This window comes from Doryrhamphus excisus, chromosome 12 (assembly GCF_030265055.1).
Source record: "Doryrhamphus excisus isolate RoL2022-K1 chromosome 12, RoL_Dexc_1.0, whole genome shotgun sequence".
Classification (NCBI taxonomy): domain Eukaryota; kingdom Metazoa; phylum Chordata; class Actinopteri; order Syngnathiformes; family Syngnathidae; genus Doryrhamphus; species Doryrhamphus excisus.
Window position 1 is genome coordinate 13,412,580 of NC_080477.1, and position 26,007 is coordinate 13,438,586.

General features: G+C 41.1%; 2 protein-coding genes across 7 annotated transcripts in view; both read left to right on the forward strand.

Moving 5' to 3' along the window:
- The first annotated feature begins 432 nt into the window (after positions 1-432).
- LOC131139866 (stereocilin) lies at positions 433-18,316 on the forward strand. 3 transcript variants are annotated; one of them, XM_058089794.1, is made up of 30 exons: positions 433-2,144; positions 3,036-3,183; positions 3,312-4,415; positions 4,602-4,626; positions 4,704-5,217; positions 5,623-6,513; positions 6,591-6,653; positions 6,720-6,845; positions 7,671-7,837; positions 7,916-8,099; positions 8,179-8,294; positions 8,538-8,670; positions 8,901-9,083; positions 10,307-10,345; positions 10,429-10,605; positions 10,694-10,843; positions 12,272-12,330; positions 12,523-12,646; positions 12,757-12,839; positions 12,922-13,057; positions 13,342-13,547; positions 14,175-14,265; positions 14,349-14,505; positions 14,817-14,980; positions 15,661-15,816; positions 15,899-16,041; positions 17,209-17,357; positions 17,594-17,691; positions 17,874-18,021; positions 18,164-18,316. In XM_058089794.1, the coding sequence occupies exons 2-30, from the start codon at positions 3,084-3,086 to the stop codon at positions 18,238-18,240; spliced, it is 5,763 nt and encodes a 1,920-aa protein (XP_057945777.1). In that variant the 5' UTR covers positions 433-2,144; positions 3,036-3,083; the 3' UTR covers positions 18,241-18,316. The 3 variants fall into 3 exon arrangements, with proteins under 3 accessions (XP_057945777.1, XP_057945778.1, XP_057945780.1); XM_058089795.1 differs by having other exon boundaries at positions 433-3,183; positions 7,940-8,099; XM_058089797.1 differs by lacking the exons at positions 14,817-14,980; positions 15,661-15,816; positions 15,899-16,041; ... (2 more) ...; positions 17,874-18,021; positions 18,164-18,316 and having other exon boundaries at positions 433-3,183; positions 14,353-14,498.
- Positions 18,317-18,894: 578 nt separating this feature from the next.
- The window catches only part of furina (furin (paired basic amino acid cleaving enzyme) a), a 52,895-nt gene continuing 45,782 nt past the window's right edge, over positions 18,895-26,007 (forward strand). Inside the window, exons 1-2 of one of the 4 annotated variants that reach the window (XM_058089799.1) lie at positions 18,895-19,080; positions 24,835-25,161. In XM_058089799.1, the coding sequence (XP_057945782.1) occupies positions 24,868-25,161 (294 nt within the window). In that variant the 5' untranslated portion in view covers positions 18,895-19,080; positions 24,835-24,867. Of the gene's footprint in view, positions 19,081-19,252; positions 19,499-20,898; positions 21,064-24,544; positions 24,752-24,834; positions 25,162-26,007 lie in introns of those variants that run through there. The other 3 variants (XM_058089801.1, XM_058089800.1, XM_058089798.1) reach the window with 3 other exon arrangements.

Below are 26,007 nucleotides of genomic sequence, written 5' to 3' on the forward strand. Positions count from 1 at the left end.
AGGACATGAGGGACAACTTAGAGGTGACAGAAGTGAAGATCTCCTCTGTGATCTTGGTCTCCAACGTAGACCAAACCACACTGAGTGAGGCCACAAATAGAGTGAAGGTACTGTAATCAACATACCAGTAAAACTGTCTAAACTTTATTATCACACACTATCACACTAATATTCATATTTTTCCTCTCACAGGATGAGATTGACTCCAGCAATAAGTCTATTAAGGATTTACAGTATCAAATATCTCAGATTTCCAAGGTTGGTGTTACTGTCAACAATACTGAGTCATGTTTGCGTGACATGTTATATTGAAACAAGTGTTCATCTTGACAGGCTCGTTGGGAGTTACTGCTCAACTTGGAGACAAAACAAATAGCTCTTGGTGTCCCCGGGGAGCAACTTTGTGTAACATGTTCTTGATTTTGCAATTGAAACGAGCCTTAAATTTAAAACACAGAATCCATGTGATTCCATTGAGCCTCTGGTTAACTGGATTAATTGCTCATAATCAGGTTTTATTCAATAGTCATGAGAGGATTTAAGCTGATCATCATGTTTTCCATATGTAGGCCATACACATCAAAAATGATGGATGTTGACCCAATTTGAGATTCTTTATCTTTTGTGTATTAAACACATGGGAAACATGTATGTTATTTTCAGTGTCTTAATTATTCTTTGCAATGTTCTGATGGACGCCATATTGAATTGAATATTTAGAATATGCCGCAAGCCAACTACCGGGAATTAAATAGATACTCCTGACCTATAGGAAAGAAAAACTGAAGTAATTCTAATTCACCCCATACACCTTCCCTTTGTAAACAGCTTTCACTATGACGGGAATGTTTGCCCATTGATATAGTTGAACATTTTTAGGTCGCTGAAAATTGAGAAGGGACCAAACGGATATAATCCCTGATGGGTTAATTAAGGAATTTGTCAGTATGGCAAGTGTCCCAAATGAACTCCAAATGAGAATCAAGATAAATTGTGATTAAAAAAAGAAACTGCAGATCACTACCTTTCTAAACATCTCCAAAATGAAGCAGCTCGCCCTTTATAATCTAATTTCACCTCTGTGAATGTCCTTAATGAAGTCTTTGCGTCACGCTAACAGGTAGATATTCATGTTGTATTAAAATTGCATGTTCCTTGACTAATGCAGTGCTTGGTGACTCCAGGGATATACGTATGGTGCATGTTGGATGACAAGCGGCCGCTAGTCCTCTGAAGTTGCTTCAATTAGCCATGTGTCATAAATACAGTGATGATTAGGTTGAGATTAGTGTGACCGAAAACCTTGGAATGAACCCAACTATTGCAATCTCAACATCTAGTTGCCAGTGGAGCTCCGTGTTGGGCGGATCCAGTTGCACATTGAATATTCCTGCAGTCAAATGAGCTCAGTTGCATTGAGTGATTGCTGTTGCTTTTAGTATTAATAATACAGGAGGAAGTTATTGTCCCTATGCACCACAGTATCATGAAGCGACAGCAAGTACAGTGCGGGGGGGCTTGTGTGCTTTCACTCGGGCCTCTAATGTTTCGGGGGCCTGTCGCTTTTCAGACTCAGGGGAGGCGGCTGCTCTTACCTTTGCACAGGGCTCAATTGTAAGGCTGCCTGAGCCAGTGATAACCGAGTCCCAAGTGGTGACAGCCTACTCAGTCCCGTTGGCTCGGACCACGCCGTAAGACTAAACCCTCAACAAAGCCAAACTCTAATAGAGCTCCTGCTGAGAGACAGCTCAATAGGAAATTAGTCGCTGGGAGACTTCAGAGAAGGATGAAAGTCCAGAGTGTGATTAAACCCATCCAGATTTTATCTGTGCGGTGACCTTCTTATAACCTGACCTGGGGAGACAAAAACAACATCTTTGTTCCGTAGACTTACCTAACAGTATTCACTTTTGAAGATGTCTCGATGTTGGGTATATTCTTTTGAATTGTAGTAGTCAACCAACGTGCATATAGGACGATGCCAACCAGCAATTTACACCTGCACCAAAGTGGGAGGGGGTTGGAGAGTGAAAACTAAAGAGTGCGGCAGCGAAACAGAGAAGGTGTACTCGGAGGCCAGTTCCGAGTATGTTGATACCTCCATGGAAAGCATGCGGCTAACTTGATACTTCAAGAAGTCATGGGTGAGTTATTTCATTTCTTTTACATTATTTCAAATATTTTAAACACACTTCATAACCCAGGTTTGTGGGTTGTGCCTTGTATACTCCTCATTCATCAACCTTTTTTTTTTTTTTTTTTAAAAACATGGTTTTACAGAAAAAATATTTTGTGTATGATCCATGATACTTTCATAGTGAGCTATTGAGTTTCATGTCCTATGTAGAAACTACGCATGACCATAATAATTCAGTGATTACAGACAGTCTGGTATTTGTTAGAGTTTGCTGTTTAATTGTGGCCAGCAGCCAAGTAGTCCACTACAAGACATCAGCTATGTGACCCTTTTTCTGAGAGAGGCAGAGCAGTATATCATGGACTGTCAAATTCTTATTTTTGCAGTAAAATGCCCCTGTTTATGTGCACATCTTTGCAGATTTTTAGTCAAAACACTGATTTTTTAATATGTTTGCATATCTCATACAGCAAGGTGTTGAAAGCATAATCTGTACGGCATTTAAGATGTAAAGGTAGTCAGCCTTTTTATTCCATCTTGGATTTTTTTTCAGTCAAATGTAAAACATTAAGCAAAAGTCAAGTCTTGATAGATACCTTATTCACCATGCTTTATATATGGCAAAGTGATGTGGTAGCAGGCCATACGCAGTCAGGAGATCGGGTTCGATTCTCTGTTTTAGCATCTCTGTGTGGAGTTTGCATGTTCTCCCCGTGCATGCGTGGGTTTTCTCCAGGTACTCCGGTTTCCTCCCACATTCCAAAAACATGCTAGGTTAATTGGCGACTCCAAATTGTCCACAGGCATGAATGTGAGCGTGAATGGTTGTTTGTCTATATGTGGATGAAAGATGGATGGATGTGGTAGCCTGTCACTCTCCCTCTCTTCCACACCCCAGGTTCATGCTTATCAGTGAGAAAGATGTGACCGTGTCCCACTGAATGAAATGAAGGCTGCACATGAAAGGCCAAGCATGGCCACTCTTCAGTTCAAATTCTTCCTAGTTTGTGTTGTTTTACTTCGACAAGGATCCTCTGAGAAAACAGGTTAGTGCAATGTGACTATATTATATTACATTATTATAATACAATATATACATAAATATTATTATTATTATATTGTCTTGTTTTATTAACATTTTTACATATTACTCATCCTTAATGGAAATCCTCAGGAATGGGAAAAGAACGACAGAATGATGACATACTCAAGGAGCTCCTATCAAAACTGAATAATGAAGGTGCTTGGAATCCACAAAAGAACCCTAAAGAAACGATCATGGATGTCCTTCTGCACCCTTGGATGAATAATCTACTGGGGGGCCTTCAAACTCTAAGTGGTTTACTTCCTGGTAAAAGCCAGGCTTCACTAAACCAGCTCATTGACCAACAACATTGTCTCTCTGGCTTCCTCCACAACATCTCTCAGTATCTCCAAGATATGAGTACAGGATCGGAAGAGGCATCTGTAGAGGACCAGCTGTGGGAGAAAGTGCTCTATTTCTTTCTCCAAACCGAAGGGAATGCTGCACAGAGCCAGTGGAATGGCCGGGTGCCACCTCGTCCAAGCATTCAAGTGAAGGACTGGTTTCTGTCCCTCAGAGGCAGCCCACACTGGGACTGGCTGCTGGGCCTCATGCAGAGCATAACAAGCCTCCTACAGCATCAGCCTCACAAATCCCTTCTGACTTTGACGTCTCAGAACTGGAGGACAGTGAGCGCTGTGCTGGAGGCCGCTCTGCAGGCACTGATCAGTGGGACATACGGCCAAGCCAGCGCAGGCCTGCAGGGTTTTATCTGCGCACTGAAAGGTCGCACTGATTGTCCTTTTGGTGTCGGCTGGCTTCAGTATGTACTCCACCTCCTGGAAACACACAGCTGGAGCCCCATGATAAGTTTACATTCAGATGGGGAGGATGCAGACCACAGGAGAGGCTCGAGTGGACGCATTAAACCCTTCAGCTTGCCTCCTGAAGCCATAAGGCAGGATTTATTAACAGAAAATACTTCACTAGATGACACAAAGGGAACACCAGATTCTATGCGGAATTTATTCCTGCAAGCACTCTCACGCTCAAGTGGAGGCAACTTGGCACAGAAAAATCTAGCACTTGTTCAAAGTTTGGATGGGCTGAGGACGGGCCTCCTACACAGGATAGGGAATTCTGTGTACGGTAACCTGAGAAAGAAAGTGTCACGAGTTACCATGGCCATGCTTGATGATGTCAGCAGTCTGGTGGATATGCCACAGCCCAATGCGAGAGGACAATGCTCAGTAGGTGAGACTAGCGACATGACTGATCATTGGTGACTATATTTGGTATTACCGTTTAGCCTTTTATTGTTGTAAGTAAATGATATCTAGAGATTTGTTGGCCGATCTGGTGTTACATCAGACACAAAAATCTGGCGTGTATTTGCTTTTTCCAACTCCTACTCATATTTATTTTCGTGTCTCTCTAAAGGCAACTTGAGGCAGCTGATCTTATGGTAAGATTATTCACGTATCCCATTTGGTAGGGAGTTGTCTAATACTTCTGACTTCCCATGTGTTGATTCAAATGCAGGGGTATACGACATAACGTGACATGGAACACTCAAGCTTTGGGTGTCAGTACCCATGGGCTCCCAAACACACTGCCATTCCTTTCTTGTCCCTCCGATGATAACAGCTTCAGGCAAAAGACTGCTAAGTCCAGTTCTAAATCATCCCAAAAAAGCAACCAAAAACGCATTAAAAAACCACAATCAAAGAGTGAACAACAAAGAGAGATGGAGTACTCAACTAGTGCAGAAATTCTGGAAGCGGCGTGTAATGAATCCATCCCAGCATTGACAGGAGTCTCCAACTTCACAGTGTTCCTCTACTGTAAACTGTTGGAAGGAGAGAATGGCTCAGTGAGTCCTGTTGTGGCTGAGATGGGTCTGGACCTGCATGCCTCCTGCTCTGATGCAGCTTGGTACCTGTCTGCAGCCGAGGAGGACTTCCTTTGGGTTCATGTGTGCAGTGAGTTCTTTGCTCATGAGTTCAACAACACGGTGTGCACCAACTCCTCTTTCTGGCTGCAGAGGGCACATCAGGTGAAGACCATTTCATATTGACAGTACACTGAACTGCCACTATATTAGGTACACTTGTAGAATGACAGCGTGAAATCTTTGTAATATTTTGCCCTGTCATGTGGTTCATTAGGTTCATCAATTAATTAAAGGCATATTGCATGATCATGAACACTACTACCACAATAATAAACACATTATTATCACTTTAAAGGGCACATATCCAAAACAAAAAGTGAAAAAACTACTTTACTTGTTCAGTTTATATATGACTCCTGCCACTACTACTATTCTAATAACAATCATAATGACAAAATATTACTGTGGTGGTTTGTGTTCACACAGGCAGATTGCAATAACGCTCATTTTGTTCCACTGTAATAATCATGCATAACTCATTTTACATTTCTTTCTCACCAATTGCAGCCTGCAAGGACAAACAACTCCAATGTGTTTAACCAGACAAGTATCGAACAGTTGTGTGTGCACCTATCAAGTGGTGCAACAGGAAGTCCAGCGCTTGTGGAGAGCTGTCTGTCTCAGCTGGGCAGTAGCAAGTTCGTGAGTGCTCAGACTTTCAGACGCTGCTTTCTGCCCAACAACTCTGCTCTTATCTCAGCTTTGTGTGGGAGAGAACCATTAGAATCCCACCGGTCCTTGCCAGAGGGCAGCTGGGCTGCAGCTTACTGCTTCAGACAACACAACCTCTCCACTGTTGAAACCACTGAGAAGACCTGTCAATACCAGGAGTGGGCTGTGCAGACTTTCCTCAACGTGACCATGCTGGAAGTGTGTGGGAAGGCACATGGACTGAGGGAGTACATGTGCCTGAATGCATCGCTGTATCAACAGTTGCTGAAATTGATGCCACACTTGTTTGACTTTTGTGCAGACCTCCAAGCAGAGGTGGAAGACAGCAAGTGCTTACTTCAGAAGTTTTTTGACATGCTCCCAGCACAATACGAGTTTGACACATCACTATTGTGTGCGGACCCAGCACAGCTGATGCTGGAAGTGTTACACAAGCTCAATGTGTGCCGGGTCGAGGGAGCGGAGAACCAAGGATATTTTGTCTTGCTTGGATATGTGTTAAGGGTGCTGGACTTCATGGTAGGCCTCTCTTCTGGTCTGGATGAGGGGGAGCGAGAGGCCCGACAAGGTTTGAGTCAGGCCATCCTCCTTTCCAGTCTCCTTGAGAATGGATCGTGGAGCACACTGCAGCCGGAGGCCTCCATGAGCGTCCTTCACACTGTGGGGGTCTTCCTCCGGCGAGAATTGAACCCAGCCCTTAAAGAGGACCTACTGAGCTGCTTTAGTGTAAGACAACACACACACATACACACACATATCCATTACTGAAGAGGCACTAACTTATTGTGGTGGTGTTACCTCAGCCTGTCTTGTGGGACCTCATTCAGCAGGACGACAACTCATCTGCTCTAAGGGTTCTTCTGCAGGTAAATTCACATGTCTCTCCAGTACATTCCATGAACTGAATTTGTTGTTATTCTGTATCACTGCAGGAATATCTCAAAATGCCAAAAGACAGCATTCGCACTCTGGTGATGTCTGCAGAGAAAGATGCAGTCAAGAGGTTCCTCTCACATATGCATCAAAGCTGGGATCACATTCAAGTTGAAACCAGTCGGGTTTGTTTGAACGCTTCAGTTACATTAAAACAGGGCGATTCAACAGGTGGCCCAAATTTAAGTTCAATTCAAAACTTGTGATGTGTGCCTGTCATAAAGAAGATCAGCATAACACTTCTGTGATATATAGGATCTTTGACTAGCGTTTTTGCTCTTGGTGCTTAAAAACAACATAGAAGATAAATGTATGTCTTCCTGACTTTATTGAACACTATGTTGGACATTTGGCAATATACAAATATTACTGGTAATAGTGGTGGGAGTGTGGCCCCAGAACAATTTATTTGAATAGTCCTGCACTAAAAGAAACATGTGGCTATTCTCATCTCATTATAAACCTACCAACCTATAAAACTGACAGCTGTTTTTTTTTATTAGGCTTAGACTTTCAGCTGAGATTTAATGGGTTTCACATAAATATGGCATTTACCATTCGGGAATCACAACCATTTTTGCACATTATCTTCATTTTCAGGGTCTGAAAAGCATTTGGACCACTGACCATAGTTATTGATGAATATATTCATTCTTTGTGCTATTGAAAATTTGTTTATTTCTGTTGCGACACCTTTTAAAATAGGCTGTTTTCCTAATTCCTAAACAGTAAATGTCATATAATCTTAAAATGACTTCAAAGTCAACTTGAGTGTTATTTCCATTACATTATAGTAGAGTATAAAGACAAAACACAACTGTCATTGTCCAATACTCGACTTAACTGTAGCAGATGCTGTCATGTGATCTGCTCAATCATCTTTGAATGTATGACAGATGATCTTTTTGAACCCACATCTGTTTTTGTCCTTTTTGTTTTCTTCCCGCTAGGCTTCTCAAAAAGAGCTGCAGGCCATGGAAACAATGACTGCTGCTTTTATCAATAAATTCCCCAAAGTTACCCCAGAACTCTTTATGGATCTGTCCCAGTTCATCCCATTCATGTCTGTCTCCGACATCATGAGCTTCCCAGCCTCTCTGATGGTTAATGACAGCGTGTGAGTTGCTGACTCTGCAAAGGATCAAATGCAGGCGACCTTCAGTGAATTTGTCATATTTTTGGCTTTGTTTTCAAGGCTGGCTGCCATTCGTGACCACAGCCCAGAGATGAAGTCGCCACAGAAAAAGGCATTTGTTAAAAGACTCCTGCAGTCAGTCCTGGGTGATGTCCCCACTTGGCCACCCTACTTCCTCAGCTCCATCATCCCTCTTCTGCCTTACCTTCCCATCAGTCATTTCCAGCAGCTGACCTCACAACAAGTTGTGTGGAGATGTCTATTGTAACTGTTTTCCTTGATATCGGCCATTTTCCAGTAATATGAAGTATTTTCTGTTTTAGCTCACCCCTTTGGTGGAGTTGCTCGGCAACAGCAGCCTGGATGGTGTCAGAGGACGCCATGTTGTCCGGACCATTTTCACCAAGAATAAAAATGTCACAGTTGATAACATAATGAGGTGAGACAGTTCATGTTGAAAAAGAAGGGCATCGTTGTACCTTGAGGGATATAATGACCTTTTAATGTGGTGGAAGCTTCAAAAGTACTGCTTTTACATCTGACTTTTACAGTTTGGGAACATATAGGTACCATTTTGGGCCTGGAAAATGAATGCATAATTACATATGAGTGCAATAATTAGCTGCATTGACCTTTTCCAGTTGTCGAGATGACATGTGTTGCGGTGAATCTTGTTTTGCAGGCTTGGCATCCTTGCTTGTTACTTGGATCCACTTGACCTGCATTCATTTCTTCACAATTCAGCCGTGTCATTCACTCTCCAGAGGCAGCTTCTTCAGTGTGTGTCCAAGGGCTTCATTAGAGCCAGTGGCAGGGTGAGACATCTGCAGAAAACCATCCTCCGAATGTTATGTTACTCATCTTTTAACTGTGTATTAACCAATGAATACTGTATTTTGGTGTGTCTTCTATTCTGTTTACTTGCTTTATTCAACTTCATTTTTCTGTAAAGTGTCTTTGAGTATCTTGAAAAGCGCTATACAATAAAATGTATTATTATTATTATTATTATGACTTTCAATATATATCTGTGCCATTTGGATAGCTTTCGTCCTGGTTGATACCAGCAGTACAGACACTGAATGCCAGCAGCATGACTCCTGTGGAGCTGACCGGCCTCAGTACTCTGCTCCCCCAGTTAGGAGCATCCTTCTTGCTATCGCTTCCATCGCAGCAACTCCTGGAGCTCCTCTCCCAACCAGGAATACACAGATATTCTCCAGCACAGGTAAGCATAAGCAAGTATGTTTATTCCCCATGTTGTTTATCACTGTTTCCCACCTTTTAGTGTAACTTTAATGAATCGCCACAGAAATCTGGAAAATATGCAGGATTAAGTATATATATTCTTTATCATCAAGTGGGTAGGAGCTAGTCATAATTTTTTGCAGGACTACCTGTGACTGATGTTGAAAAAAGGCTCTTAGCAGCTCCAGACATCAGTGAGCGTGTAATTTACACCCCGCCCCCTGTATACACACTCTATAATGCTACACAGACTTACGTCCACAAAATAAACAGTTAGGACGCTTATGAATGGTTACTTACAGCTGACGGATAATGCAGCTTCACCCATGTTTACAAAACAGTCCCATATTTTTCTCTTGCTGGTCCTCAAAATGATCAACTCCAACCACTTCTGCCTGATACCTGACTCTAGGCAATTTAGCTGTCCCTCAAATCTGAAAAAACAGCCAATGCCACAGCTCCTTGCTAACACCGTAAAATCTTCAACAAAGCTGTGTAGTGAGGGGGTGGGGTAGAGGTGGTGAGTGTTTCGGTGTGCTCACTGTCGCAAACTATGACTTCACAAAGAACTGAAACTGAACGTTCTTTCACGGCTCAATTCCAAATGCACAAACGTCATTGTCTGAACCTTTGGCATAGTTTATTATGGGAAAACAACATTCCAACTACATTTATAGGTCAGAAATATAAAAAAAGCATAATATGTCCCCTTTAAAACCAAAAGTTTGATGCCATAAATTTGGATTTTGAAATTTGAATCTCAATACGCTCCAAAATTGTGCTATGTTTTGCCAAATATGTTTTGCCAAAGCACCACAGAATTTGATATGTATCAATTTCATATAAAATTTGGGTGAGATTGGTTGGAAAAACAGGACTGCCATTAACCAAAATGTCTTCATATGAATATGGGCAGAACATTTAAGTCATTTTATGACATTTAATTACCCATAATTGACATTGTCTGCCTTGTCAAAGATATTAATGCTATAATTTTTGCTGACACTATTAAAGAGGCATTAATCAGGGGTACATAATAGTATGTAAACTTAACAACTATTTGCTTACCCATCTGCTTATCCTGTTAAATCAAAACTCCACTGCCGGTGGGCTGTCTGTCCTCTTGTCTTTTCACATAATGTAATCCTGAATACATTTTGCATTAGGACTTTTCATTCCTGTTTAATTTGTAATATTTTCCAGGCTTTTGGAATTTTGTCCAAGATTTCCAAAGACACTGATGTAAGTATACATTTCGGAGAATATGTTTGCTGAACAAGGGTCAGCTTAACTGAAAGTGCCAAGTGTATTTGTCTCCCCGGTAGCTGACAGTGGAAACATTGTGTCGACTGAAGCCATTACACTCTGGTCTCTCCACTGCTGTGCTGAGCAACCTCAACTGGTCTGAGGTCAATGAAAGCACCCGCTGCCAGTGTTGGAGTAACATGCTGACGGAACTGAAACCTGGCCATAAAGCACTGCTATACAATGCAATGCAGGAGGTGATGCTATTTACTCTCTCGAATATGTCCCACTTTCCTTAAGTAATTTGCTGTGGTGCTTACTTTGTGTTCAATTATACATCAGCAGGCTTTACAGCGACACTCACCAAACATCACTCAGCACGTGAACTGTCTCCTGCCATTAATTCCTTTGAGGAAGCTGAGTGAGGCCCTGCAGAGGCAACAACTCCCCAAAGACAGCAGCTTGTACAGAGACATCAACTGGTCGCCACAGCAGGTGCGCATTAAACTTCATCTTGTGAGGTGTTTAACTTTTCTGTGCACGGCAATAGGCTCCCACACGCTTACACAAATGAAGAAAAAGTGAACAATTAATCCTCATAGCTTCACTCCTATTATTCTGCAAGTCATTGGATATGCTTCAGATGAGCCTTTCAGGATATTAATGCTCTGTCGGCACCAACTTCCATCACGCTAATTAGTTTGGCTCTGACACGGTGGTGCGGAAGAATGTACTATAAATTAATCATAGCTACGTTAAAGGGCTTTTTGTCACAGCCAAGAGTCTATTAGGCCGTGTTCACCACCTGTACAGTAAAAGCAGCCAGACAAATCAAAGATATTCAGTCTATAGCGCGCTATGCAATAGTGTATCACATATGTATCACATATCTAAAATTGAGTCCATGTTGTGTCACATGATGTCTGAAACCCAGGTGTTTGTGTCATTGATTGTTATTGATTGTATAATGTAGATACAATTGTTCCTTGTACTCAGCTCCAGATGGAAAGTCATGCATACAGAACAGTAGTACCTTGGTTAACATCCGCCCCGGTTAGCGTGTTTTTCAGTTAACAACCCACATTTTATATAAAGTTTTGCCTTGGCTTGTGTTCGCCCGCTTGCGTGCAAAGTACCATCTGGTATGTTTATGCACGCATCTTGGACTATGTGGCCAAGACGAACTCTCATGATACTTCCACATGATAGCGCAATGCATTATGGGCTGTGGGCGCTATTTTAGGTTGTCTGTATTAGATATGTAGAGAGATAAACGACGTAACAAGTACATGGACTGCACAAAAGAGAAAGGATGGACCGGCAAGATCCCTCCACATACTTAATTTAGGCCTCCGAAAATTATTTTAAATAATTGTTATCATCTTCTAACAAGTGTGAATATGAGAAAATGCTATTTCCTGAACTAGATAAAAGTCCTTAAAATCCCCTGGGGGATTATTATTACCTAACAAGTCAATCATCTCAACGCTTTTACTGTAATTGATAGGAACATTAAGCAACATTTAACACAGTTTACCGCTCAGCATATGAATTAAGACTAAAACAGTAGTATGTACTTTAAAATTGAAGAAATCAATGAACAGTTTTTTGAGACTTTTGGGGGCCTTTGGACATCTTGTGGCCCCGGGCAATAGCCTGTGGTAGTTGCGTCCATGACTACAACTACAACTTTGATGTAGTGTCCCTAAAACTAGTCAAAATGAGGCTCAGTAGTGTGTGTGACCTTCATGTTTGATTTTATGTGGGATTGATTGGCGTAACACTGTGTTGTTTTCCTTTATTTTTCTGAGCAGTATATATGGTAATTGGCCATTTTGTAGTAATGACAATGACAATAAAGCTTTCTAAATTCAAATTTGTTACATGCCCTCACAATTCAAGACAAATTTTCTGTTTGGACAGGCTCAACTGCTGTTTAGGTGGATGCATGACTCTAAAAATATCACCAAGAAGATGTTGAGGTGAGTCACTAATTTGACGAATCATTACAAGGTGAAACAAATGAAGATTTAGTTTCACTAAGGTGTTAATGTAACAATATGTTTATTATTGTGGTTGTAGTTTGATTGGTTTACAGCTGTTTCTTGTGTACATGTGCCTGGTAGTAGTATCATTTGCTGTTACATGAATGAAATAACGACTTCTGTTTGTAGACAGCTGGGTCATGTTGGAGGTGGAATGACATGTGCATTTTTGAGACTTTGGCGCAACGACAGTGATTTTGCAGAGCTGCTTCACTTTGCTACTTGGTTGCCCGGACACCTGAGACCTGCTCTGGTGAGAGGAAAAGTGCTGAATCATCCTGTTAATGAATGAAAATTGTGTTAAATAGGCATAAACTGTCTCCAAAAATATCTTAACTTGTTCTTTTTGTGTTATGTGTTAAGCGAAAATGTCTCATAGAAGAACTTAGACAACAACCTGAAGCGGATCTCAGCCCTATGAGCCCTTGGTTTTCAGCAACATTACCGCAAGTATCTGCTTATTTGACACGTCAATAGCTTGTTTTACAGTTCATCCAAAAGATATACTTCTGCTCTATTCTCTCTCAGAGTGGCAATGATGGATGACCTTTCCAACACATCCTTTAGGGCTGTTCTGGACCATGTCCAGGCACACTTTGCAGATTTCCTCCTACTACCACATTACAAGCAGACAAACATAGCCGAGAGGGCCATCGGAGAACTGGTAATAAACCATCAATATATACAGTCTGGATATTATACAACAGCACATTTAAGTAGAAACTATGCTGCTGATATTCATTCAACCTGTGAGTGTTGAAAGCAACATTGAGTCTTGATTAAATCAATGTTGGTTGAATTAACGCCCATCAGGGATGCAAAGTGATGATTTGATTTGATTCCAAAATTAATTTAGACAGACAGTATACGTGTGTTGCTTTAATATTGGGATACTTCAAAGCATACCGATATGAGATATTAGATACAATCATGTGTGGTGCTCTGCAGGGCTCTTCTACCCTGATTAGTGGCGTGATTGATGGTACCACTCTGGACTTGCTGGGACCTCTTCTGCCTTTCTTGGATAGAGACAGTTTGGCACTGGTAGATAGGAGGGCTCTGGCTTTGCGGCTGGAGGAGATGAGAAGCTTCTGCCTTCCCAAAGAAGCACTAAGAGATATCAGCATGCTGCTCACTCAGAAAGACGTGATTGGGTAAATTAACTCTTATGCTTTTTCCACTTTTCTGACCTATATACATGTTGTTAGAATGTTGTATTATCGTGTTAAACCATGCCAAAGTTTCACTTAATGAAGTTTGCACATTTGGAAGTGAGCCCTGAAAGTTTGGAATGGCTCAGAACACTCAGGAGAGTTTTTTCTCACTGTGACATCACAGTGAGGCGAACTTCCATGTCCCGGGTGGGACCAATCACAGCAGAGTTGGTGTGATCGGAGACGGGCTCTGGGCAGGAACTCCAAGGAAATACAGCTGGGATAGGTGTAGATTCTGAAAGATCTAGACAGCTTTCTGTGCCGATTATCGTGTGTAGCTGCTCTGTAGGAGTCTCAATACAAAGGGCCGAAAATGAGCATGATATGTCCCCTTTAAAACAGGTCATAAATCTGCTTGAACTATGAAATCTGGGTCAATAACACATCAAGAGATACATTTTTATAATGACTACAATTATGCCCAGCTGTAATAGACTGGAATACAAATGTAATCAGTCGCAAATACATTTGTCAAACTACTAAGTCCAACCTCACATCCTCATCTTACAACTTTTCTGTTGATCTTTTTTTTTGTTATCAGTGTGACCCTAATACTCTGTTTGCTAGGGAGCCATCCAAGTGGCAAGTCGGGGATGTTGAGCATTTGGGAAGGCTGCTGTTTTCTCTGTCGACAAAGCAGATTAACTCCATCCCACTGGTGAGCAACCGACACTACGTCCAAATAAAATAACATCAGATGGGCTGTCTTAGATGAGAGTATAACGTATTTCCCTTGTTTAGACAGTGCTGAATAAAGATACAGTGGAGCAGGTTCTTGGGGGTCAAGAACGCTGGGAGGACAGTGTGTTGAGTGGAGTCTGTTTGAGGCGGTGCATGGACCAACATCACCAAAGAGAGAAGACACTGAGTCTCATGCAGGGGATTGTAAAAGCACAAGGCAGGGATGCAAAAAGTTCTTTTACAAGTAGTTCCAAAAGTGAAAAATTGTATGCTATTTTGTGTTGTACATACAACCACTAAGAGCAAAACAGCGCTACTGTATCAAACTGTATGTTGTTGATGTTGCAAGAGATAGTGAACCTGATTGGTTCTGACAATCAGCAATCAAGGACCCATACAAGTTGTCATATGACCTCAAATGTGTCCCCACCCTAACTTTGGGAAATCCTGCAATAGGTTGATATGGAATACAAATCAAACATGTTTTGAGTGATTTTAACGAGCGTTTTTTTGTGTGTCTTGGCGTAGTCCCAAGCTGTGTAGACATTAAAAGTACCTTCCCCTCAGCTTGGACATCATCTCAGCTGAGGCACATGTCACAAGTGGAATTGAGAGAGTGTGTAGAAGTCTTTGGCCAGGATGCTTCACTAAGCCCCGACCAGCGCAGGTCACTGTGGGTCAAACTTAGGCAGGTCAGTAATGCTACATGCTCATGTGATTTTTTAATTGGCTCATTGGTTAAATTGTGTTATGTGTTAATTTGGCTCCAAGGTCGAGTGGAGAAACTAAAGGGGGCTTATTATTAATATATTTATGCATTGGTTAGTTAAAGTGAAATTGTTTTTGTCTGGAAAGCTAGAAATTACACAAGAATGTGGCTATGCTGTTCAGTTTGCATACATAACCCTATAACCCCAGACCGTGATACGACCACCACCATATTTGACTGTAAGCAAGACATCATTATTTTGGTACTCACTTGTGCTGCCAGCTTTTCAGGCTGGCTGAGAAAATTGAGTAATTTTCAGTGGATAGTAAATCTGTTCCATAAATGTTCTACATTGTCTACTCTAAAGTATATCCAATTTTCCTTTCTGTAGTATTATCCCTTGAGAGTTTCTACTGTGATAAAAATGGTTGCTGAAATTCATTACCTATACTTTCAATATTAATGCACTTTTCACTGACCATGCATTGTATTTTATTAAATTTTTCAAGTGTGCCTCATATATGTTACAGTAAATGTAGCAGTCCATTTAGTCTCCATCACCCGGGAGCCAAAAAAAAATGATGTTGTTGCCTCAAGCTGTGTGAAATTTAATTATCGACATCTGTCTGTGACTGAAATGTTGCTGTTCTCTGACCACTGCAGGCGTTCAGTCCAGTGAGGGAGCTCAGAGCAGATGAGGTGCTGGCTCTTGGCTCTCTGGTGACTGAGATGGCAGTCAGAGAACTGCATGACATCTCTTTGACTGATGTTGCTTTTTGGGCCCATCTGGGGACACTGACACACTGGAGCCCTAGGAAGGTAAACTGAATGTGAACTTGAAATTAATCCACACTGACCCACTCACAGAGGCGAACGTGTGTGTTCCTGTATCACTTTTCAGATGAGAGCAGTCATTTCGGGAATGATGCACAAACTCAACCTGAAGATTGAGCACCTATCAGTCATTGATCTGGCGACATTTGGCCATCTGATCTGTGGGCTGTATCCCTCAGAGATGACAAGACTGAACCCTTACAACCTCAGGTCAGTCAATTAATCTCTGTGTGATTGTCTCTGCGTCCACAAACACATTTCGAAAGACACTCAGTGGTGTGTATATCATCACAATTTATTCCTGGCAAATAGCGGTATAAAACAGATCTTACATGGAAACCCAAATCTAATCTTTACTTCATAACTACTACTAATTGTTTAAATACTGTGCTGCTCGCAAGTCAGTGAGGAAACGGTAGCTTTTTTGGCAAGTGCCAATCACAAGCTATCAGTGCACTCACAATAAGCTTGTCAACCCATTGGAGGTCATTATATACAGTACAACAGTGACTCACTGTGTCATCTTGCTATGAACATTTAACTTGTCCCACAGCAGGTTCAAACTCTCAATGCCAAATATACAAACATGTAAAAATATGAGTCTAAAATGCATTGCATCTGAGCAAGGCATTCATCGAGCCGTTGGAATGACATCAGCCTCCCTCTGGGCCCTGGGCTCCTCTGGCTCCCTCTGGTCGGCAGAGGCAGCATTGCAGCCCCAGTCACCGTTTCAGGTGCTGCTTGTCCTCCCTGCTTTGCTTAAAAATGCATTATGGGAGAATTTTTTTGTATTGGTACATGTTTGTATATTTATTAGGTATATTTATTAAGTTACTGTGTGATGAATTTTGTGTTGTGCGCAAGATGACACCGTGAGTCAGACTGTTATATTGAGTAATGATCTCCTGCATTTTCCAATGGGTTGACAAGCTTGTTGTGACTTTTTTCATACCTTATGATTGGCTCCTTGATGCCTTGTTCTCATAGACTTGGGGCGTGACACCGTATAATATAAATAATATACATTTAGTGGGTGTGACTTTTACCAGAATTTAAGGTAAAATCATGAAGAAAAAAATATATAAAGCTGCTTTTACAATTTTATTACTTTGATGTATCATAATGTAAATGTGCCACATCATAAAATCTTTGAGCCTCTGCATAACCCTAAAACTAACTTACAAACCAAACAAGGAGGATAATACCTCTTTCCAACTTATCATGGCTACAGAATTAGTTGTATTGTAATGAGTTGATTAATTCCCACTAAAAGACCAACACATATCCCCATAGAGAGGATGCATACAAAGGCTTCATGTAAATATTTTGTATATGCTCAGAGGACTAAATCCCCAAACTTTCTTTCTGAAACGACAGCATGGCGGTCCGATTCCTACGAGAGATGTCCCTGCCATGCACAGAACAGCAGATGGAGGCTTTGACAAGCCGTTTGTCCAGACCTGAGGCCTTTGGTCCTGTCAGTGCTTGGGGACCTGAAGTTTTCACTGAAATTGGGACATTGGCAGGTACAGATGAATGTAATATCCCAAAGGATGCTAACTTTTTGTTGAAAACCTTTTATTGTGCCACATCCAGAGTGAGGAAAAAAAAGCAAGAAGTAAATGACAATTATCTGATGGATTGAAACAATTAAAAACTGCATCCTTGGGGTTTGAGAGTGAAACTGGAAAAGTTGAGAATAACTATTTTCAGCCACTATTATGATCTAACTACAATGTTTGTCAAACTTTTGTATGCTCAGTGGGCCTGGAAGACATTGTTTTGTCAGCTCTGACACGAGAGCAAGTGGAAGGAATCACAGCTGAAGCAATCAGCCTGCTTTCACCAAAAAAGACCGCAGTGAGTGCCACCTTTCACCATCTTGGAGAAACTTTCTGTCAAGTGGATGTTAACTACAGGGCATCTCAAGCCTTTTTGTTTTGTTCACAGTATACATTCAGGACAAGTTGTGCTTCGTTCTGTCTGACAAAGAACATTAATGGTGTGACTTTTTGACATAGTGTTGGATGTGTTCCCGCTAGGTTGTGTTCAGTGCCATCCAGTTGTCCTGGCTGAGTGCAGAGCAGGCGTGGGCCATCACTGAGGAGCAGTGGACAGAGCTTGACAACGAGCAGAGACACAATGTCAGACTTGCTCGGTATGAAGGAGATGTACCGCTAGAGCTGAGAGGTGTGTAATGCTGACAAAAAATGGTGATAAAACCTCATTTTCCCCCCTATGTCATAGTAATGTTTGTTTCTAAGCAACGACTGTGATGTTTTTTTTTTGATTTATGAAGCCAGCCCTCATGAATGTTCCTCTGCTTCCACAGGGAGAAACTCAGCTGCAGCAGCCCTCAACACTTTAAGCTTTCTCGCTCCAAGTCTCTGGATATGGCATCTATTTTAAAAGGCTTCAGCACGTTTAATTAGCACCTCTTCACACATTTGTATATGCATTAAATACTGTATTTTGGTGGGTCGTGTGTTGGTCCTTTTATTTACTATTTTTGTTTTTCATTGAAAATAAAAATATTATAGATATTAGTATCAATTTGCTTATTATAATCTATCACTGCTAAAATACATGCAATTTTTTCTTCAGTAAAGGTGATGGTTGCATACATACAACTTTATTATATGGATACAGATGCAAGATGCAAGAAATGTAACTCAAACTTTAACCATAATTACATAAAATTGTGTTAATGTTAAACTAAAAGATATATTTCTTAGAGGGTCTTGGCTGGCATCAGTTCTTTTTGCGTTTGTGGGAGGGATCTCACTTCCGTTTTTTGCCTTTGGAAGAGCAACTCTGTTAGGAAAAGTGTCCTGTGCGCTTGAAACGTCGAATAATCTTGAATGGGTCGTTTCCCCCGCCACGTATTAAACGTTTCTATATTTAAAAGCGCTCTCCAAGAATAAAATGTGTGTGTGCAAAGGATTTCAACCACAGCCGCTCTCTTTACGGCTGTCGTCAATACCGCTTGCAACCAGAAGGTGGTGCTGTCGCAGCACCATACCGGGTGGGTGTCTCCGTAACGTCCCCGCTCAGTCCACGGCCGTGACGTATTTCCTGGGGCTTGTGTGGACCTCTCCAGCGGCACACCAGAGGGCTATCATGACTATTTATAACCAGCAATTCTCCCCTATCAAATGTTCGGTGATTTTTCCGTGCTGTCGTCGGTTCTAGCACCGCTTGGCGTGAGACAACAGCAAGCCGGGTCGAGCAGAATGTAAACGGAAGCTGGTAAGTTGAGCCCATCGTAAGTTTGCCGTTAGCTCCGGTTCACAATTCCGACTTGTTTTGGTTACATTGCTGCTCGATGTATTCCGGGTTTGATTCCGACGGCGAGGGGACGGTGATCCAAAGCGGGACATTGTGGTCTTATTGAGCGTAGTGGCTGTCAGTGACGGGGGATCTCACACACGCCGAGGTGACGTCGACTGTGTCGGGTTTGATTGGGTGATGACCCGCGGCTTCCCTGGTCCGCGGCTCGGTCCTCGCTGTAAAATGTAAAATGTTAGTAAGTTTTAGCACCGGAAAAAAAACAAGTACGTCTGTAAGCACGTCAAGTTTATCAGGACAGTCCACTTTTTCACGTAATCAAGCAGACGACATTAACAGAAGATTATGACTACGTGGTGTTCCAATTTTTACGCGTTAGGTGAGTCCGAAAACACTCTTATCAAGACCAAACCTTCGAGTGTATTACACTTTACAGCTCTGATAAGTTTGATTTCCGTCAACTTTGTGTATGTCGTCAAGCATACAACAACAACAGAAGCCTGTGACTACGTGGTGTTACGATCTTTATGCGTTTCTTCAGACCGCTTGTCCCTACAGACCACTTGGAGAAATGTCGTTGCTCTTTTAATATCGTAATCACATCAAACATAATCACACCACCGCTAGCATTGAAGTGATTGTGCCTTGAGATTTCATTATATCATTGATTATGCAATTCATCCACAAACTTGTTGATTTGGAACCATATGAGAATGACTTTGGTATGGTGAGTCACAGCAGACAAAAATCCGGGAATAGAAGTTGTTGCCTCATGTAAAGATTTTGCCGGTAAAGCTGTACTGTCCAAATTGCGGTCTTGGGGATATTTGTGGCCCACAGCAAAATGTATTATTGGCCTGTGGCATATTCTAATTAGGGAACATCACATATTTACACTTGTACAATTCCTTATTTCTGTAAAGGAACAGGAAGAAGCAAACATTATTTAGTCTCAACATCTTTCAAGCAACAGAGTGCTCCTCCACATAGAAGATCTTTGATGAGTGTTAGCATACAGTAGTTGTTATATATTAATAATTGCTTTTATTACTTTGACCATGAGTCTTGAACATTTGCCTTAAACCGAGGATTAGATTGTAATGATGTAGCCAATGAGAGGGGAGGAAGCTGTGTATAGATTCTAATAATAAGGGATAAGGGTCCTATGCTTTTTGACAGGATGATTCACGGTGGCTTAATGACAAAACCGTGATTGATGCCTTGATGATAAATTAATGTCTTTGGAGTGTTGTTAAGAGGCAATTCCATGCTATAGCTCAAGTGCACATAAAATAGCTTATTTGACTAAAGCTTGTTCAGCAGTAACCATGACAATGCATGGTGTGTGTGATGACTCATTACATTTTAGGGTCAGTTTTTGCACCACCATCTCAGATTTTGCGTTCTACAGCGGTAGAGTGTGCAGTTGTAAGATCTAGTACTTGGGTGACTCTTGGAGACACTAGATTTAATATGTCTGAGATGGGAATTTGTGTTTGGTTTATGTGGAAAATACTTGATTTTTTTTGCTTTGGTTAAGGCACTGAATGTAGAGTAAAAAGCAAATATTTAACCAATGATGCAATTTAAAATGTTCTGATGTTTTGCAGTGTTTTTGATGTTGGCATTATCCTTCTAGTTTAATGAGACTAATTAGGATTTCCTGCATTTCCTCATTACAAGTAGACTGTCATACATGTGGTATCATTTACTTACCAGACCACTGGCAATGTATTGGTGGTCCTATGTCTCCTGAATAGCAAAACAGTTCCAGCACATGCATGTGTTTCGGAGTGTGTGTGGTATGTGTTTTTTTTAACCCTGCAACTGAGTGGCTGAGCTTGTAGGTGAGGTCACAGACATCTGTATTTAAAGTCAGTGCATGCTAACCTTGACCAGAGGTTTGGAAACGTGTTTACTTGCTGCAACAGAGGACAAAGTTGAGTAAGTTATACCACTGATTTTTCTTTGACTTTCATACCTGTGAGTTTTGTTTTTATTTTAATAACGTGACTTTCAGCATGACTTTAGGCGATATATATTCAAACTATGCAACTTGTGTTACGTGTAGATATTTGTGCTTCAATGATTTGGTTCTGGTTTTCATCGCCCAAGCAGCATAGCAGATAAACTTTTCATATGTTAGATTTTTCTCTTGTTTTTCTGGATCGAGTCCATGGCTTTAAGCTTTGGTTATTGATTGCTTGTTTCACAATGCAATGTTTCCCGCAAAACACAGTACCCTGACTGAACCCAACTGGCTTTTAACACATTAAAACACCCCTTTTAATCATGATTTTCTTCACCTAGTGCAACTTGGCTAAGCTCAGTCGAATGACCCAGGGGTGGGCCCAGTTACTTTTATTGAGAATGTTTATTAACCTACCCAAAGTCATCATAGGTGGGGGAGATTTGTGTTATTTTTATGAAACTTGCTAAAAGCAGTTGGTGAGACAAAATGTATGACTAGTTAAAATTGTCTCTTACCATTTTTGAAGGAGAAGAAAAGCCTGAAATGTATTCATCTTGGCGAGACAACAAGGCCTTTTCCCTTAATTCACGGTGCTCAAACTGAACATACCCGGGGGCCGCTAAAAAGGGTTTCATATATTTCCAGAAAATTCATTCAAAACATTCATTTATTTTCTACCGCTTATCCTCACGAGGGTCGCGGGGGTGCTGGAGCCTATGCCAGCTGTCTTCGGGGGAGAGGCGGGGTACACCCTGGACTGGTCGCCAGCCAATCACAGGGCACATATAGACAAACAACCATTCACACTCACATTCATAACTATTAACGCCAATTAACCTAGCATGTTTTTGGAATGTGGGAGGAAGTACCTGGAGTGCACAAGTAAAAGGCACAGAGAGAACATGCAAACTCCACACAGAGATGGCCGAGGGTGGAATCGAACTTGGGTCTCCTAGCTGTGTGGCCTGCGCTCTATCCACTCCTGCACTCGCCGTGCAGCCAATATAAATATAAAAATATATTGTACTTTTGCTGGGAGTGCTTCCGGCTTTCCAACATTAGGTACAAAGTTGCTCAAATAAATATTTACAGTTAATATAATTGTTGTTTATTACTCCCTATAGTAGTAATAGTTTCCTTAAGTGTTTTTTGGTTTCTGCACCATAATTGTAGTTAGTCTTCAAGCTCGATGTTGGTTACTGCTTGCCCAAATGAACTGTTTCAGTACCAAAGACATATTTATACATTTTTACAATCCTGAACGCCTGATTCCAGCAACATATTTATATGTGATTTAAGTTTATTTTGCGCAGGAAACAGAGGTGGTGATGCAAGTCTCCACCAATACATTTAGGAAGCACTTTTAAGCCATAAAAATGACCACATTGCATTTGATTATTATTAACAGGGGATCATAGGATCATGTCAATGGAAGAATCACATATGACAGGAAGAGGGACGTGGAAGAGCGCGGACGAGTGTTACGCATTGTAGGGACATTTTAACATATGAATACACATGCACTCGCACTTCAGCTCCAAACATCAGAATTGAAATGTATAATTTTACAAAAAGTTATATATTTTTCTCTTTTCTAGTCGGGATCTGATATTTTCCTGAAACTTAGCTATGTTCTACTGCTGATTACTAGAGAACCAAAAAAGGTATAAACAAACTTTTTTCTTCTAATGAAAGGCTGGAGTCAAATTTTTCTTTTCCATGTTTATATAGCCGAAGAACACAATATTCTGTGTGCCTTGAAAGATCAGTCAAAATTGTCTAAAGTGCCCACAACTGAAGGGGTTATCTTTTGAAAAAAGGCTAGTATTGAAGATAATATTTCTGAAAGCTTCAGACCATCTCTTGTGAAAGGTTGCCACAGAATATATAATATGAAATGTGTGGGCCACACTAACACAAAACTTTGATTTAAAGTTAGGGCCACAAACCCGCAAGCTGCCATTTGGAATAAGTCCTGTTTTCCATTGAAGAGGCCTGTAATAATTCTGTTAAGAAAGCACAATAAAATTAAATATTAACATTTCAGCGCTGAATCAAAACTACCAAAGTATCAGTACTGAGCTCACTTTTTCTAAGAATGGTGAATTCAGGTGCATCTCGTAACTTCTCGGGCACAAGTTGCCACTGCATTCAAGGACACTTGGAAATCACAGCCAACACACCCAACAATCACGTGATATTTACAAAACCCATCACTCGTTGCTCATAACAGTAAGACAGGCTACAGAATGTTCTACTTATAACAGACATCAATGTTTAACCAAATAGACTTTCGGACAGATACTGCTTTATCATGATTGTTAAACATTCACCTTCAATTTGGCATGAAATGAATATGCTTACTTAAATCATAGCCATCCTGAGTGGACAAAAAAAAGTGAAGCTCAAATTAAATCCATTCAAAGGGACGGATGCCAACATCAGTGGAATCAAAAATGTGTAGGATCATTCATTCATTCATTTTCTACCACTTTTTCCTCACTAGGGTCGCGGGGGTGCTGGAGCCTATCCCAGCTGTCTTTGGGCGAGAGGCGGGGTACACCCTGGACTGGTCGCCAGCCAATCACAGGGCACATATAGACAAACAACCATTCACACTCACATTCATACCTATGGACAATTTGGAGTCGCCAATTAACCTAGCATGTTTTTGGAATGTGGGAGGAAACCGGAGTACCCGGAGAAAACCCACGCATGCACGGGGAGAACATGCAAACTCCACACAGAGGGTCGAGGGTGGAATTCAACCCTGGTCTCCTAGCTGTGAGGTCTGCGCGCTAACCACTCGACCGCCATGTAGGATCATTACTTTTCTATTTATCAATGCTCATGTCCATGAAAAATACATATTTTTCACCTGGAATTACTATAAAATGAATGAACCAATGAATTATGTTCAGTATTTCAAGGTAACATAAAAAGTTTAGTTTTGTGTGCAGGAGTAAGGAGTACGTCATCTGGCAATGGTATAAAACTCAAAACTTTTATTTAGAAACTTAAAGCCAAGAAAGCTGACATTAGTCGCCAGTATTTATACTTATCCAGCAATAAAAAAAATAAGCAAGTTGTCCAGACAAATTCAACACTCAACAACCGTCTTGACAAAAACAAATGAGACACGTTTGACCTCACTGAGTATACAGTATGTTGTGAATCATAATAGCCAAAAAGAAAGCCCGTCATGCAATCCGTCGGGCGAGCCGTCCCTTGAGAGTGGCTACGATATGTGACTAAAGAAAGAGTGGAACAAGGTAAACACGTTTGACTACATACAGCAGGAAGCAGACCTATTCAAAATGTTTTTGTGTAGAAAGTTTCTCACGCAATACACTCTGGAGCTCGCATGTATGGCTTAGGAAAAAGTTTTTCAATTAGACACAGTTGTGTTGTGTTGTGTGTGTGTGTGTGTGACTTGGAATGCCTTCCAAGTTTTTCAACTGTTCTTTACCACCTCAAGTGCAAAACATTTTCTTGTAGTATTTCTCTTTGGTAGCTCCAACTCTCCAGTGTGAGGAGGTGTAAATACCTGCAGGCTTTTTCTCCACAACATTGGGGCTGATCCTCATTTGACTCAATTTCCTCAGAATGCATGCTCAAAGCTGTGATTGCTGGTCTGCCTTGTGGCAGTACTTCTTAACGGTATTGCCTGTTGGATTATTGAAAATTGAAAAAAAGCTACGCAAACCTGTGCTGATTATTCTTGCTTTTCTGTTTCCCATCAGGTTAGCTCCGACATACCCCTTCCTTGTTTCTCCATGCACCTGCAAGCACCGTGGGTGGCTCTGGCCTGGCAGAGAGGTACTAGGCACAGAGGCTCTGTTGCTTCTGGAGACCCCATGGCTGCTGGATCTCCTCCACCTCCTGCGAGGAGGCCCAGGTTCACACTGGTGGAGTTGATAGTTTGGTCTCTGCTGATCTTGCTGGTTTTTGGGCTGGAACCAGTGCTAAGTCAGAAGATCTACACCAACACATGGGCTGTCCACATACCTGGGGGATTGGAGGAAGCTGAAAAAATTGCCAGTAAGCACGGCTTTATCAACCATGGACATGTAAGTTAACGATTCTGACTAATTCTTTAGGATCTTCTGGTTGGCATGTGTATAAAATGAGCATTATCATTTTTTAATCATGCACACATTTAACACTCAAATTCTCATTTTGTTTAAAAACACATTTGCCTCATCCTACATATTTCTGCCTGTAAATTTTCAAAAGACATCCCCTCCAGTAGCAGCCATTTTAGAGGACCTTGACTAATCTTTCAAGGCACATAGAATATTGTCTTCTAGGGCTATATAAACATGGAACATACCAAAAGAAATCCTCAGAAAGCAAAAAATTGGTAGTTATCAGCAGTAGAACAGATGTATTTTTCAGCAAAATATCACTTCTGGGAGAAAAAAAAATGGCTTTTTGTGAAAAGATACATTTCATACACTTTGACACAAGCCATACACACCATTATGTATTCAGCAAAAATATCTAAACAACTATGCCACAACATAAACAATACAAAAGCATGGTTGTTTACACGTTTATTTACAAATATAGCTAAATGAACTATTTACAATGTTCACATTTGGAATTGAATTGTATTGTGTGTGTGCACATACATTTGCCGGGTTAGCATTTCCTTTCAATGTGTAACCTTCTGCACGCTACACTCCTCCATGCTTTTCCAATGTGTCCTTGCTGTGGAGCATGTTAATTAATAAGAGCAGTTTTAAAACAGCAACTAACACCGCACCACCTCCTTATCTAAAATTATGATTTTGTTTGTTTAGCTTCAAGGACTAAACCCGTCGAATATCATGGTTTGTTGAAAGCAACTGAGAAAAACCCCCAAAACAAAACACTTGTTGTCAAGCGTTCTGAATGATCATGCTTTTTCAAGT